Source organism: Rhinoderma darwinii, chromosome 1 (assembly GCF_050947455.1).
Source record: "Rhinoderma darwinii isolate aRhiDar2 chromosome 1, aRhiDar2.hap1, whole genome shotgun sequence".
Classification (NCBI taxonomy): Eukaryota; Metazoa; Chordata; class Amphibia; order Anura; family Rhinodermatidae; genus Rhinoderma; species Rhinoderma darwinii.
This window is the reverse complement of record NC_134687.1, coordinates 480,984,031-481,001,480: the sequence shown is the minus strand read 5'-3', so window position 1 is coordinate 481,001,480 and position 17,450 is coordinate 480,984,031. Positions and strand designations below refer to the sequence as shown.

General features: G+C 43.5%; 1 protein-coding gene across 1 annotated transcript in view; it reads left to right on the top strand.

The window, feature by feature from the left end:
- The window catches only part of P2RX4 (purinergic receptor P2X 4), a 64,884-nt gene that overhangs the window by 22,034 nt on the left and 25,400 nt on the right, over positions 1–17,450 (top strand). The window contains exons 3-7 of the mRNA XM_075834487.1: positions 11,529–11,600; positions 12,699–12,771; positions 16,104–16,200; positions 16,523–16,603; positions 17,086–17,227. Coding sequence (XP_075690602.1) covers positions 11,529–11,600; positions 12,699–12,771; positions 16,104–16,200; positions 16,523–16,603; positions 17,086–17,227 — 465 coding nt within the window. The remainder of the gene's footprint in view (positions 1–11,528; positions 11,601–12,698; positions 12,772–16,103; positions 16,201–16,522; positions 16,604–17,085; positions 17,228–17,450) is intronic.

Below are 17,450 nucleotides of genomic sequence, written 5' to 3'. Positions count from 1 at the left end.
TGGAGCTATTTACAGGGGGGCTGTGTGTTGAGCTATTTACAGGGGGGCTGTGTGTGGCGCTATTTACAGGGGGTTGTGTGTGGCACTATCTACAGGGGGGTGTGTAGCACTATCTACAGGAGGGGGTGTGGCACTATATACCGGGGGGGTGTGTGGCACTATATACAGGGGGGGGGTGTGGCACTATCTACAGGGGGGTGTGTGGCACTATCTACAGGGGGGTGTGTGGCACTATCTACAGGGGGGTGTGTGTGGCACTATCTACAGGGGGGTGTGTGTGGCACTATCTACAGGGGTGGGTGTGTGGCACTATCTACAGGGGTGTGTGTGTGGCGCTATCTACAGGGGGAGTGTGGGGCACTATCTACAGGGGGGTGTATGTGGTGCTATCTACAGGGGGTGTGGAGCGCTATTTACAGGGGTTGTGTGTGGTGCTATCTACAGGGGGCAGTGTGTGGAGCTATTTACAGGGGGGCTGTGTGTGGCGCTATTTACAGGGGGTTGTGTGTGGCACTATCTACAGGGGGGTGTGTAGCACTATCTACAGGAGGGGGTGTGGCACTATATACCGGGGGGGTGTGTGGCACTATATACAGGGGGGGTGTGTGGCACTATCTACAGGGGGGTGTGTGGCACTATCTACAGGGGGGTGTGTGTGGCACTATCTACAGGGGGGTGTGTGTGGCACTCTCTACAGGGGGGTGTGGGGCACTCTCTACAGGGGGGTGTGTGGCACTATCTACAGGGGTGTGTGTGTGGCGCTATCTACAGGGGGAGTGTGGGGCACTATCTACAGGGGGGTGTATGTGGTGCTATCTACAGGGGGTGTGGAGCGCTATTTACAGGGGTTGTGTGTGGTGCTATCTACAGGGGGCTGTGTGTGGCGCTATCTACAGGGGGCTGTGTGTGACGGTATCTACAGGGGAGGTGTGTGGCACTATCTACATGGGGGTGTGTGGCACTATCTACAGGGGTGTGTGTGGCACTATGTACTGGGGTGTGTGTGGCGCTATGTACAGGGCTGTGTGTGGCGCTATGTACAGAGCTGTGTGTGGCGCTATCTACAGGGGGCTGTGTTTGGCGCTATCTACAGGGGGCTGTGTGTGGTGCTATCTACAGGGGGGGGGTGTGGCGCTATCTACAGGGTGGGTGTGGCGCTATCCACATGGGATTGTGTGGAGCTATCTACATGGGGCAGTGTGTTGCACTATCTACAGGGGAGTGTGTGTGGCGCTATCTACAGGGGGTATGTTCGGCACTAACTACAGGGGAGTGTGTGGCACTCTCTACAGGGGATTCCAGTCCAGGAGGAGACCCTGACCTCACTGTCCATATATGGACAGTGACCTCAGGGGCTACCTCTAGGAGAGGAATCCCCGGCCAGAGTGTCGGCAACTCTCTGGCTGGGGATTCCGCTCCTGGATGGGTGAATGGCAGAGCAGGAAGCTGATACTTTCCTGCTCTGCCATAGTATTCAATTGTATCCGCATCCTGTGGACGCAGATACAATTGAATATGGCAGTGGCTGAGACACGTCTGGGACAGTAATTTGCCGGGACTGCCTCTGTAGATTCAGGACAGTCCCTGCAAATTCAGGACTGTTGCTAACTATGCCTCCGGTATAAGCTTTCTCCCCCTACCCAGGTATACTCTCTCCTTCCTCTACCCCTCCCCATGTATAATTTCTCCCCTCCCTTCAGATATCATCACTTTTCACCCAATTATTACCCCCCCCCCCCCATTGTATAATGCCTCCTCCAGTGGAGGGATGTCGCGATACCAGAATTTGGACTTCGGTACCGATGCTTTGTGTAGTATTGTGATTTCGATAACAAAGCGATACTTTGCCAACAGTAATAAAAAAAAAACCAGTTCTTCCATTTCTTATGTGAGGCGCGAGGTGTGATGGTAAATTTAACCTCCATGTGCCTCACATTAATAGTAATTAACCCCATCATGTTCCTCAATTATAATGGGTTAATGTGTAAGGTACATGATGGGGTTAATTACTATTAATGTGAAGCACATGGAGGTTAAATTCATCACACCTCGTGCCCCAAATTATTAAGTGAAAGAAGTTTGTATTTTATTTTTTACAGCGCACACATCATAAATGACGCAAAAAAATTGTTGTGCAGGTTATTACGGCCGCGCCAATACCGAATATGTGTATATTTTATGTATTGAGACTTATTTTAATGTGTTTTGTAAAAAAGGTGTATGTGTATTTTTATTTTATTTAACATTACTTTATGTTTTTACTTTATTTTTTAAACTTTAATGTACTGGCATATATCTATATACGGATAGTACACAGGCAGTTGTTAGGACACACCTGAGTATGCCCTAACAGGAAATATGGTAAGACAGCCCTGGGGTCCTTCATTGGACCCTGGGCTGTCTGCCCATATATGGTATGTCCCTCAATCGCGTCACAGGGATTCCTGTGACGTGATCCAAGGGGCATCCCCCCGTTCTTATTTTCCCCTGAATGCTGCAGTCAGCTTTGATCGCAGCATTCAGGGGAATAGCGGCGGAGAGGAGAGGTTTCTCTGATCTCTGCCTTTATAGAGTGGGACTGCGGCTGTGTAATACAACCATTGCCCTGCCCCGCACGCGGTCAGCACGAGGTTATGCGGGCGGCGCTGCACTAATGAGCGGCGGTTCAGGCACTGAAGACAGAACATGTGGGGGTGTTTTGTAGTGCGCCCGCCATGTTCTGTTTTCAGTGCCGTCGCTCATTAGTGCAGCGCCGCCCGCATCGCATCATCCTGGCGGCGCGCACATGTGAGGACTCCGGAGCGGGGCCGTGACTGTATTACACAGCCGCAGCTCCGCTCTCATACATTCATGTATTACAATATTGAGCTGTGCGGCCGCACAGCTTAGTATCGAAATACATGAAATAACGGCATCGAACCGTTTGGGGGTGCACGGTATCGAAACAGTATCGAAGTTTTGATGCATCGTGCATCCCTACTCAAGTGCCATCCTCCCTCCATTATTATCTCCTTCCCACTCTAGCATCATTTCCCTCCTTACCCAATGCCATCTCCCTGCCCCATTATCATCTCCCTGCCCCATTATCATCTCCCTGCCCCCATTATCATCTCCCTGCCCCCATTATCATCTCCCTGCCCCCATTATCATCTAACTCTACCCCCTCCCCATAGAAAGCAAAAATCTTCCCCACGTCTGTATTAGTTTACACTGCAGCATAGGATTGTATCACTCAGCTCTACAACGGCTCTTTTCTCCTGTCCTGTGTAAACAGAGGGAGAAGACAGGTTTATTGCCACATGTTACACAGGACGGGAGATAAGAGCCGCAGAGCTGATACAATCCTATGCTGCGGTGTTAACATAATACAGACGTGGGGAAGATATTTACTTTCTATGGGGGCAGGAGGAGATTTTTTCAGGAGGCTCCGGGCAGCAGCAGCCGGACACAGATATTAGTACTCACTGAAGGCGATGACTGCTGCTGCTGGACGTATCCTCCGAGGCTGAGCTCATAACTCCCGCTGCTGTGATGTCTCCTCCCCACACGTGGTCACGCTGTTGTGGAGGAGGAGGGGCGGGCACATCTCACTCTCCAGCGGGCCCTTACGGTTTTATTCTGATGTAATGAACGGGCCCCTGCTTCGTGATGGGACCTGTTCCTTTCATCGAAATGAAATCGTAAGAGCCACACTGCCGTGAGTATATTAGTTCCAGCGGCAGAGTGCGGGCCCCTTTTTTTTTTATTTATGCCCGGGCCCCTCACTGCAGTACCCCCAGTACCCCCCTGATGGCGGCCCTGGCTGGACCTCAGACTGAGCCAAAGGTTCACCTTCCAACAAGACAATGACGCTAAGCACACAGCCAAGACAATACAGGAGTGTCTTAGGGACAACTCTGTAAATGTCCTTGAGTGGCCCAGCCCGAGCTTTGACTTGAACCTAGACAAACCTCTCTGGAGAGACCTGAAAATGGCTTTCCACCGACAGTCCCCATCTAAGGCTTTGTTCACATCTGCACTGGGATTCCGTTCATGGGTTCCGTCAGACCTGTCAGGGGAACCCATTAAGCATAGTCGACTACACTATTTATTCCGCCAAAAAAACGGAATCCTTATGAGACAAATGGAAACCACTAGCAACGGAAGCATTACCATTGAAATCAATGGTTATGCGAACGGAAAGCTTTGCTTCATGGGTACCCCTGACAGAAAGGTCTGATGGAACGCCGATGCAGATGTGAACGTAGCCTAACCTGACAGAGCTTGAGAGGATCTGCAGAGAAGAATGTCAAAGTCCCCAAATCCATGTGTGCAAACTTTATGGCATCATACCCAAGAATACTGGAGGCGGTCATCGCTGCCAATTGTGCTTCAACTAAGTACTGAGTAAAGGTTCTGAATAATTATGTCAATGCAATATTTTACTTTTTCCTTTTCAATAGATTCGCAAAGATTACTAATATTCTGTTTTCACTTTGTCATTATGGGGTATTGAGTGTAGAGTGATGGGGAAAAACGTGAATTTTTATTTTACGCACAAGGCCTCAACATAACAAAATGTGGTAAGGATCTGAAGACTTTCCGAATGCAATGTACTAGTCCTTCTCAATGAATTAGAATATCATCAAAAAGTTAATTAATTTCAGTAATTCAATTCAAAAAGTGAAACTCTTATATTATGTAGATTCATTACACACAGAGTGATCTATTTCCAGCATTTTTTTCTTTAAATTTTGATGATTATGGCTAACAGTTAATGAAAACCCAGAATTTAGTGTCTCAGAAAATTAGAATATTAAATAAGCCCAATTTCAAAAGTTATTTTGAATTCCGAAATGTTGGCCTACTGAAAGTATGTACGGTATATGCCCTCAATACTTGGTCGGGGCTCCTTTTGCATGAATTACTGCATCAATGCAGCGTGGCATGGAGGCGTTCAGCCTGTGGCACTGCTGAGGTGTAAGGCTGGGTTCACACGACCATGTTACGTCCGTAATGTACAGAACGTATTTCGGCCGGAAGACCCGGACCGAACACAGTGCAGGGAGCCGGGCTCCTAGCATCATAGTGATGTACGATGCTAGGAGTCCCTGCCTCGCTGCAGGACAACTGTCCCGTACTGTACGGGTATGTGCACACACACTAATTACGTCCGTAATTGACGGACGTATTTCGGCCGCAAGTACCGGACCGAACACAGTGCAGGGAGCCGGGCTCCTAGCATCATACTTATGTACGATGCTAGGAGTCCCTGCCTCGCTGCAGGACAACTGTCCCGTACTGAAAACATGATTACAGTACGGGACAGTTGTCCTGCAGAGAGGCAGGGACTCCTAGCGTCGTAATTAGTGTGTGTGCACATACCCTAATCATGACAGTAGTTCCACGCGGAGGCAGGGACTCCTAGCGTCGTACATCACTATGATGCTAGGAGCCCGGCTCCCTGCACTGTGTTCGGTCCGGGTCTTCCGGCCGAAATACGTTCCGTACATTACGGACGTAACATGGTCGTGTGAACCCAGCCTTATGGAAGCCCAGGTTGCTTGGATAGCGGCCTTCAGCTCGTCTGCATTGTTGGGTCTGGTGTCCCTCATCCTCCTCTTGACAATACCCCGTAGATTTGTTATGGGGTTTATGTCAGGCGAATTTGCTGGCCAATCAAGCACAGTGATACTGTGGTTATTAAACCAGGTATTGGTACATTTGGCAGTGTGGGCAGGTGCCAAGTCCTGCTGGAAAATGAAATCTGCATCTATATAAAGGTTGTCAGCAGAGCGAAGCATGGAATGCTCTAAAATTTCCTGGACTAACACCAGCAGATGACATGGCTCCCCAAACCATCACTGACTGTGGAAACTTCACAATGGACCGCAAGCAACTTGTTTGAGTACCTCTCCACCCTTCCTCCAGACTCTGGGACCTGGATTTCCAAATGAAATGCAAAATTTACTTTCATCTGAAAAGAGGACTTTGGACCACTGAGCAACAGACCAGTCTATTTTCTCCTTAGCCCAGGTACGACGCTTCTGATGTTGTCTTAAGGAATGCGACAGTTGTAGCCCATGTCCTGGATACGTCTGTGTGTGGTGGCTCTTGAAGCACTGACTCCAGCCGCAGTCCACTCCCTGTGAATTTCCCCCAGATTCTTGAATGGCCTTCTCTTGACAATCCTTTCAAGGCTGCGGTTAACCCTGTTGCTTGAGCAACTTTTTCTACCACTCTTCTTCTTTTTTTTTTTTTTTTTTTTTTTTTTTTTTCCTTCCTCAACTTTCCATTAATCTTGGATACAGCACTCTGAACAGCCATCTTCTTTAGCAACGTCCTTTTGTGGTTTACTCCTTCTGGAGGGTGTCAATTACTGTCTTATGGACAACTATCAAGTCAGCAGTCTTCCCCATGATTGTGTAGCCTACTGTACCAGACTATTGGGCCATTTAACCCCTTAATGACCGGGCCTGAAAAGACCTTAATGACAGCTACATTTTTCTGTTTTTGCCTTTCAGCAGCCAAAACTTATTAATTTTTTCATTGACGTGGCTGTATGAGGCATTGTTTTATGCGAGAGAAATAGTATTTTTTTTTTCCCACACCATTTTTAACGGCATGAATATAGGATAAAGCGATTCTCTGCATTGTTTTTCTTGTTTCTTTTTTTATCCCGTTCACATCTTACACTAAATATCCTGTTAGCTTAATTCTTCAGATTATTACGGTTGTATAGATACTGAATATGTGTAGTTTTTTTTTATTTAGTGTAGGGGCAATAAAATAAAAATAATAATGACGTATTTTTTTGGGGGGGACTTTTTTTTTTTTAAATCCCATTAAGGGATAACTTTTATTTATAACTTTTTTATTTATAACACAGGCTGCTGTTAGGGCAGCACATAGTGTGCCTGAACAGCAGGCAAATGGAACAGACAGCCCTGGGGTCCTTTGTAGGTCCCCAGGTCTGACTGCAGAGGAATTCCCCGGTGTTTGATCACATCACCAGAATCCCGGTGATGTGATCAAAGAGGGGAATTCCCTTTGGTCATGTCACGGACCGCGGCAATCAAAGGGATACACAGCTGGGGTCTGAATGTTTTCCGACCCCAGCTGTATTCAGCAGGCTTCTCTAAGATCAGGAGCTGTTAGTTCCAGCTCCTTCTTAGAGGATGAGTGCTCACATGAGCGCTCATCAGCCTGATCTACATCGACGCCAAACAACGTCGTTGGGTACCCGCACCGCCTGCGTTCAAAAGACGGTGGGCGATCGTGAAGAAGTTAAAGGCTTAGGAAACCTTTGCAGGTGTTTTGTGTTGATTCGCTGATTAGAGTGACACCATGACTCTACAATCTTGAACTTTTACCCAATATTCTACTTTTCTGAGAGACTCCATTTTGGGTTTTCATTAACGGTTAGCCATAATCTTCAACATTAAAAGAAAAAATGCTGGAAATAGATCACTCTGTGTGTAATGAATCTATACAATATGAGTTTCACTTTTTGAATTAAATTACTGAAATAAATAAACTCTTTGATATTCTAATTCATTGAGAAGGACTAGTATGTTATCAAGTGATCACTAAGAAAAATCCCACGTGTGCCCCTACCATTTTCAATAACTAGATTGTAAAAAGGTAGCACCTGTCATGTGTTTGTATGTAAGTTGTGCTCTCAGGCCAACTGGTCTCCTGATCTCATAGACTCTGTCATATCATGTCTGAAACCCCTTCGGTACCCTATTAAAATGGGCCAAGAAGTTCTGTAGAGCTCCTGGACCTCTTTGTACTGCTCACAGATTTCCAGCACTGACAGCAAGTGTTATATAAGCTAAAAAAAAAACTGCAGAAAAATGATGGTAATATGCCTAGTGTAAATAGGCGTACAGCTGGTCTACAGCACACGTGAAGAACGTGCGGCCTGGAAGCTGCATGTGAGCACATAATCTTTCAGGGCAGCCTGTAGCCATTTGGACAGTCTTATTTTGTCTGTCCCGTAAAAGTTTCTTCTGCATGTGTCTGCGCTATTGTTTCCCATAATCTCGGCCGGATGTGCGAAGGAGGTACCTAACGAAGCCCCAAATGCCAATGTGAATAAGGCTGTAGTGTAATCTGACAGTGTTTATCTATGTTCAAACCTGCATCGGGGCTTTCAGTTGTACCGCTTCATCGGAGGATCAGAACAAAGGAAAACCGGTAGCAATGGTTCACACACGCCACAGGCAGCTGACAGAAACCATTATACTCACTGCTTTCTGTCGCGGTGTTTGTGGTTTTACCGGTTACAATAGCGCAGCATGCTGGAGTATTGTTTCTAATCTTGGCCAGATCTGCGATGGAGGCCCCTAATGGAGCCTCCAACACGGTTGTGAACAAGGCCTAACCCTCAAAACAGGGCGCACGTTTTATTTTTTTTCTTATTAGTACGTCCAGCCAAAATAAAAACAAATGCAGCTAAAACCTTAGATTCAAGTAAATAAATCACTGCTCATTAAAGTTTTGTTCAAACTTACATTGGCACTCTTTTGCCAGATTTCCGTTCTGCTTTTTGACCGTTACAATCAGTGCGGCCTTTTCAAATATCTGGGCCCCATACAATTTGGGCCCTCTTATCCATGTCACACATCTTCAATATGCCATCTTGCACCCTATATATACAGTGAAGGAAATAAGTATTTGATCCCTTTGCGGATTTTGTAAGTTTGCCCACTGTCAGACATGAACAGTCTAGAATTTTTAGGCTAGGTTAATTTTACCAGTGAGAGAGAGATTATATTTAAAAAAAAAAACAGAAAATCACATTGTCAAAATTATATATATTTATTTGCATTGTGCACAGAGAAATAAGTATTTGATCCCTTTGGCAAACAAGACTTAATACTTGGTGGCAAAACCCTTGTTGGCAAGCACAGCAGTCAGACGTTTTTTGTAGTTGATGATGAGGTTTGCACACATGTTAGATGGAATTTTGGCCCACTCCTCTTTGCAGATCATCTGTAAATCATTAAGATTTCGAGGCTGTCGCTTGGCAACTCGGATCTTCAGCTCCCTCCATAAGTTTTCGATGGGATTAAGGTCTGGAGACTGGCTAGGCCACTCCATGACCTTAATGTGCTTCTTTTTGAGCCACTCCTTTGTTGCCTTGGCTGTATGTTTCGGGTCATTGTCGTGCTGGAAGACCCAGCCACAAGCCATTTTTAATGTCCTGGTGGAGGGAAGGAGGTTGTCACTCAGGATTTGACGGTACATGGCTCCATCCAGTCTCCCATTGATGCGGTGAAGTAGTCCTGTGCCCTTAGCAGAGAAACACCCCCAAAACCTAATGTTTCCACCTCCATGCTTGACAGTGGGGACGGTGTTCTTTGGGTCATAGGCAGCATTTCTCTTCCTCCAAACACGGCGAGTTGCGTTAATGCCAAAGAGCTCAATTTTAGTCTCATCTGACCACAGCACCTTCTCCCAATCACTCTCAGAATCATCCAGATGTTCATTTGCAAACTTCAGACGGGCCTGTGCCTTCTTGAGCAGGGGGACCTTGCGGGCACTGCAGGATTTTAATCCATTACGGCGTAATGTGTTACCAATGGTTTTCTTGGTGACTGTGGTCCCAGCTGCCTTGAGATCATTAACAAGTTCCCCCCATGTAGTTTTCCACTGAGCTCTCACCTTCCTCAGGATGAAGGATACCCCACGAGGTGAGATTTTGCATGGAGCCCCAGATCGATGTCGATTGACAGTCATTTTGTATGTCTTCCATTTTCTTACTACTGCACCAACAGTTGTCTCCTTCTCACCCAGCGTCTTACTTATGGTTTTGTAGCCCATTCCAGCCTTGTGCAGGTCTATGATCCTGTCCCTGACATCCTTAGAAAGCTCTTTGGTCTTGCCCATGTTGTAGAGGTTAGAGTCAGACTGATTAATTGAGTCTGTGGACAGGAGTCTTTTATACAGGTGACCATGTAAGACAGCTGTCTTTAATGCAGGCACCAAGTTGATTTGGAGCGTGTAACTGGTCTGGAGGAGGCTGAACTCTTAATGGTTGGTAGGGGATCAAATACTTATTTCTCTGTGCACAATGCAAATAAATATATCATTTTGACTGATTTTCTTTTTTTTTTTTTTATATATATATAATCTCTCACTGGTAAAATTAACCTAGCCTAAAAATTCTAGACTGTTCATGACTTTGACAGTGGGCAAACTTACAAAATCAGCAAGGGATCAAATACTTATTTCCGTGTGAGTGTGTGAGTGGCATATGAGGAAGGGTGTTGGGGGGGCAATTACATGATCATAGTGCAGGTTATTCCTCTTTCCATACACGGCCCCCTAGTAGAAATAGAAGAGGGAATAGTATGACTTTTTATGCACCCTTTCAGGCTTATTCTGTCCCTTGTAACGGAGACCGAGGATTAACTGGTTTGTGAAATTAACAAGTCTAAGGCTATGTTCACACGGAGTATTTTGGGGGAGGAATATCTGCCTCAAAATTCCGTTTGAAACTTTGAGGCAGATTTTCCTCTCCCTGCACGCCGATTTTCGCGGTGATTTTCGTGCCGTTTTTCGCCCGCGGCCATTGAGCGCCGCGGGCATTAAACAGCGCGAAATACGCTTTCTCTGCCTCCCATTGAAGTCAATGGGAGGTCAGAGGCGGAAGCGCCCGAAGATAGGGCATGTCGCTTCTTTTTCCCGCGAGGCAGTTTTACTGCTCGCGGGAAAAAGACGCCGACGCCTCCCATTGAAATCAATGGGAGGCGTTCTCGGGCCGTTTTTGCCGAGTTTTGCGACGCGGTTTCCGCGTAAAAAAACTCGGCAAAATACTCCGTGTGAACATAGCCTTACGTTTGTACCTCCTTGTTTGTTAAATGGAGCCCATTCAGTAACTCCCTATGCATACCCCTTTGCAGGCCCCATGACTGCTAATTGTTGATGCCTATTAAGCTGTGCCTTACCGATTTTCACTGTCAGACACTAATAATGCATTGGGAAACAGAGGTATGTCAATGCATTATTTGTAAAAAGTTACAATCATAGGTTAAAGTCCACTAGTGTAGCAGACAAAAATAAAAAATGAACAAATTTTTTTCCCCATTAAAAAAAGTAATACATATCCGGTATCCCTGTAAATGTAACAACCCGCAGAATAAAGATGCATTTTAGACTTGTAATATGCAAGTATGAATGAGGCTTCGTTCACATCTGCGTTAGAAAGGTCTGACACAACCCATGAACAGACCCAGTTAGAGGAACCCATAGTCGACCACAGTATTGATTCAACCAAAAAGACAGAAACTTTACAGAACGGAGACAAACGGAAACCATTAGCAACGGAAGCATTACTAATGCAAATCCATATGAATTCCGCTGGTTTGTTTTATTAAAAAAAACATTGCAGATGTGAACGAAGCCTGAGCCCTTAGTCTGCAAATAAGTAGTTTGGTGGGAAGAGTATTTTCTAGAGTACATGAGATGGTTTTTTTTTAATTTTTATTGTAGTTCTGTTTATGCAAATCCATGTAAATGAAATGTTTTATTTAATACAGGAAGAAAATGCCTTCTTTGTGATGACTAATCTAATTCTGACACCAAATCAAACACAAGGCCACTGTCCAGAGGTGAGCTAATATCCCCCAGATTTCTCGATAGGGAATTCTGCAGCACAGGAATGATGAATACAAAACTTAATGGCGCACGCCTCACAGCACTTGATCCAGGAGACCCATATACTTACTACAGAAGAGGTCTAGGCAGCACTCAAACTAAAGGTCCTTTATTGACCCAAGCAACGTTTAAGCTGAAATGAGCCTTTCTCAAGCTTAAAGGCTCATTTGGGCTGAAATGTTGCATGGGTACGTAAAGGGATCTAAAATTTGAGTGCTGCCTGGACCACTCTTCTGAACAGATCACGGTCTTATGTTAAAGGGGTTGTCTGCTTTTAACAATCTATTTTTATTAGGGTTCCCTGAAAATAAACTGATGGGTGTCCTGCTGCTGGGACCCCCAGCGATAATCTATAATCTGCAGAACCTGGCAGAAAGTGTTCATGACCTCATCAGCCCAACCACAGGAGAAATTAAACATGACAAAATATCTATTAAAATATCTTGGGCTCCTCGTGTAATGCACGGGAGTGCTGGGTCATCTAAAGAGGCTTTGTAGCTGCTTTCCCCTCTGGCTAATAGATGAGGCTCCTGTACTGCCCACCCCCTCCTAAAATAGAGTATTTGAAAATGGGATTTCTGAACTAGATAATCCTTTTACAGATTATATTTTTTTTACAGCAGATCTCACTAATTTCGACAGGTTGGACAAACTGAATTTTAACTACTTCGGTCCTTTGAGCATATGGGAGAGTCAGGGAAAGTGTTGTCAATTGCATGTGTATGGCCAGCTTTAGTGTAAGAATGATCACTCATGTCCGTATCCCTGACACTTCTAACCGCATTGACAAGGTGGTGAGGTATGATTGCTCTTCTGCCTTCAGTATCATTTTACCCTGCATTCATCTTTCTCTTGTGCATGTCTGAGACTTCACTCTCTGAGCTATAATTCCCCTTTTTAAAGTTCTCAAATGAATGGGATGAGCTGATGCGACAATGTAAACTGTGTGCCAATGTGAGCGTCACAAACTTTTCCTTGTACTTGAGCACTGATACACATCACTATGCATTGATTTTGTCGTTTTTGTTTTTTGTTTTTTTTTGTCCCCCCAGTTACCAGACACTTCCACAGTATGCTTTTCTAATCGTAACTGTACACCGGGTTTTGTAGGAACCCACAGCAATGGTATGACCTCATATTAATGTGTTTGCTTTATATGTTTTAAATATCAGTCTTGGAGGATTTAAACTTTGTATGCAAAAACATACACAGATGACTGAGTGGTCGTGGTTTTTTTTTTGTTAAAGGCTCTGTAAACCACTTGAAAGGCAACATTTTTTTTCAATGAACAGGTGTACCAGTGTCTTTTGCGTAACTTTGTAAATACTTTTTATAAATATTCGTTTCACTTTTTCTGGATACACCTGCTCTGTATTCTCTATACATGACAGCTGTATCTAGCACTATTCGCTGAATCAGTCAGTCCCGCGGATCTGCTGGCTTTAGTGACAGCGGGTCCACATGCAGGATCCACCTGTAAATGATCACATCTAAGTTCATAACTTAGATGTGATAATTACAGGTGGATCCTGCATGTCAGACACGCAGGACCCGCTGTTATTTAAGCCGTCAGATCTGCAGGGCTGTCTGATTTAGCGAATAGTGCTAGATACAGCTGTCATGTATAGACAATACAGAGCAGGTGTATATAAAAAAAAAGGTGAAACTAATTTTACAAAGTTACAGAAAACACACTGGTACACCTGTTTATGACAAAAAAAAATGTTTGCCTTTCAAAGCTTTACAGAGCTTTTAAGAGCACCAAACTGTATCCTAGAGTTAGGATAGCTAGAATTTGATGCCTTCTGAATGTAGTAATATTTTATATACCTGATTTCAGAATAGTGTTTTTCTTTTGTTTTTTTTCCCCTCTGTTAGAACTTTTGCATAACTATGCAGCTTTTCTGTTTCCTCCTCCTCCAGATTTCACAATATAAATAAAAGCAGTTTTGCAGCCTTTATTTATTGTGTGGCTCACTACCACATACAAAGCTACTGGGAATGAGCAGGAGAGAGCTACAATTGACGGCATGGGACTTTATCTAAGATTGCAAAGAACACTTTGCCCAAGCATTAGCCTGCTTTATTTTACCTTGCATCATTTCCTGAACATGCTGCCCAAATGCAGTGGGGAGGGGTGATGTTAAAAAGGAAGGTCAATCTTCCCAACCAATGTTTTTTATATTTTAATGCATCTAAAATGTAAAAAAAAATGACGCTTCATTTGCAAATAGTCTCCATTAAAAAACTATAGTTTTTTGTTTCTACAGCTTCTTTGCAGTCCCGTATTTCTACATGGTAGCAGACTACGACCAAACTTGTGTGTAGCCAGATTTTACAGTCATACTTACATCCATCTGCCCCTAATTCAGAGTTCGCTACTTCCTGATAACCAACCAAATGTAACTGACAGATGGGTGACAATATTAATGCAGAATCAGAATACACAGACTTGATTGTAGTCTGTTACCATGGAAACATATAGGTCTGCAGACTCAAAACTAAAGATTGTTTGTGCCTAAGACTATTCACAGAATTGCTTAATTTTGCATTATAGGTCCATTGCAAGAGTAAAAAAAAAGTTGGATCTTTCCTTTAAGTTCAACTGGATAGCTAGTTTTGTAACCGAAAAGAAATGACAATTATGAATGCCCAAAACTACACTTGTTAAAAGGGAGAAAATGAACCAAGCAAAGGGTTATAAAGGTTTTGCATGGAAGAAATTTTTGTAAATCTAACAGTGGGTGCCTGGGGAATTTCCTAGTTCGCTTTGCCTAGTATCATACACACAGTGGGGTCCAGGAGTATTTGGACAGTGATACAACTTTCATAATTTAGCCCCTGTACACCAGCACAACAGCTGTTAAACCAAGCAATGAAGAGGAGATTGAAGTGTAGACTTTCAGCTTTAATTCAACAGGTTCAACAAAAATATTGCATTAATAGTTTAGGATTTCCAGCTTTTTTTTTTTATATAGTCTCTATTTTCACAGGTTTAAAAGTAATTGGACAAAATAACATAATTAGAAATATAGAATTATTTTTTAAAACTTGGATACTCTTTCTTTGCTGTCAATGACTGCCTGTTCTGGAACCCATGGACATCACCAAATGTGGAGTTTCCCCCCTTGAGTTGCACGTCTTTTATGCAGCCACCTCTAGTTATTCATTGTTTGTGTGTCTTTCTGCTTTCAGTTTTGTCATCCGTAAGTGAAAATCATGCTGAATCAGGTTACTGTCGGGTGACTGGCTCGGCCATTGTAGCATATTCCATTCCTATGGCTGAAGAAGCTCTTGGATTGCTTTTGCAATACTTTTTTGGTAATTTTCCATCCGTCCTATCCGTTTTGCAGCATTTGACTGACTCTTAGCAGAAAGTCTCAGGCTGGGTTCACACGACCTATTTTCAGACGTAAACGAGGCGTATTATGCCTCGTTTTACGTCTGAAAATAAGGCTACAATACGTCGGCAGACATCTGCCCATTCATTTGAATGGGTTTGCCGACGTACTGTGCAGACGACCTGTCATTTACGTGTTGTCGTTTGACAGCTGTCAAACGACGACGCGTAAAAATACAGCCTCGTCAAAAGAAGTGCAGGGCACTTCTTTGGACGTTTTTGGAGCTGTTTTCTCATAGACGCTATTGAAAACAGCTCCAAAAACGGACGTAAAAAACGCAGTGAAAAATGCAGCGAAAAACGCGAGTTGCTCAAAAAACGTCTGAAAAGCAGGGGCTGTTTTCCCTTGAAAACAGCTCTGTATTTTCAGACGTTTTTGGTCACTACGTGTGCACATACCCTCACACTATACACTTCAGAATTCATCCTACTACTGCTATCCACAGTCACATCAATAAACACCAGTCATCCAGTTTCATAGGCCACAATATATGTCCATGCCATAGCACTGCCTCCACCATGTATAACCGATGATGTGGTATGCTTCAGATCATGAGCTCTTCCTTTCCTTCCCCATACTATTCTCTTCCCATCTTTCAGGTAAAAGTTCATCTTTATTTTTCTGTTCAAAGTATTCCAGAACTGGCCAGCTTTTTTTTTTTAATTATTTATTTACGCTGCACGCTGTCGCTCCATTCAAAGTCTACAGAAATGACAAACAGCCAAGCACAGCACTCTGCGTTTTTTTTTTTTTTTTTAATCCGTCCCATAGGCGTTAAATAGAGCGGTGGACTCACGTTCGACTGCCGCTATTTTCAAGCTCCCCCTCACTGTGTACAGGTGATGATTGTCAATTCTGGGACAACCCCTTTAATGCAATATTTTTGTTAATCCCCTTGAATTAGAGCTGAAATTCTACACTTCAGCCACATCTTCATTGCTTTTTTTTCGAATTCGTTGTGGTGGTGTAGACAGGCTAAACTCCAAGTTTTGTCCCTGTCTAAATACTTCTGGACCTGACTGTATATATTTGTAATTTACTCAAATTGTTACATAGGAGTACAGACTGGAAAATGTGTGCCCTATAATGAATCAGTCAAGACATGTGAAGTTGATGCGTGGTGTCCAGTGGAAAATGATACAACTGTTCCCATGTGAGTGGTAAGATTTACCAAAAAAATGCCGTAAAATTCCTTTAATTGGGACCTGATATTCTGGATTTTCGGTCTGTCATAGAAAAGTATATACATCTCTCTTAGAAGGTTCTCTAGCCTTACAAGTTCTGAAAACCCACAATAAAAAAACCACAAAATATGCTAATCTCATTTTATTGTGTAACCAGATGAATTTCCAAATTAGTAATCTCTACTCACACTTCTTCTTTTAGTCCTGTGAAATTAAACATTATATTGCAGCCCACAGTTTTGTTTTTTGTTTCCGTGTTTTGTTATTAATTGATAAATGCTCCCCTTATAGGCCTGCATTTCTCGGGGCTGCTGAAAATTTCACTGTGCTTATAAAGAATAATATCTGGTACCCCAAATTCAAATTCTCCAAGTAAGTACTTAATACAGCAAGCAATAGAACAAAATTATGACAGTAAGCATACTTAAGAAGTTTGTTTTAGGGGATATGGACCTCTTAGATGGGAGTTCCCACTCAAGATCCTGTCCTATAAGCCAGAGTAGAGTGTGGCTTACAAGCGGCGGATCTGGCGAATTCGAGCCTTACGTGGTTGGCTATTCATGTCAATGGAAGCTGTGTAATACTACATTTCCCCTGCAGCAACTGCTGTATAGCCAGTTGAGTCTTCTCCTGGTAAAGTCAGCTGTCTACCGGGGATCTTGGAAGCCGGACCGACTCATCGCCGCAGCAGGTCTCAGTTTAAAGTAGTTGTCTTATGCTAAATAAGCAGACTCAATACAAAAATGTTTTGCTGTGATCTACTTCACATAACATGCTCTATTAAACCGATTGAAAGCGTGACTAATGTTGGTTGTGTAATTCATTTTTTTTTTATTTTTTTTATTATTTTATAGGAGAAACATTTTACCAAATATCAGTGCAGAATATCTGAAAACCTGTATGTATGATCGGGTGAATCATCCATTCTGTCCTATATTTCGTCTGGGAAGCTTAGTGGAGGAGGCCGGAGAATCTTTTCAGATCATGGCTCTATTGGTATGTACAGATAGTGTTGTTTTCTAAGCTTTGAAAACAATGCTTTATAATAACAAAAATTAAAGAAATATACTACCATAAAACAATAAGGCATTTTATCTCACATAAACACAACATATCTCACATAAACACAACAAACACAACAAAAATGTGAACAGCACATTCCAACTAAATCATATAAAATGTGTATGCAGGTGCAGGACACCTGTGACTGCAAATATAC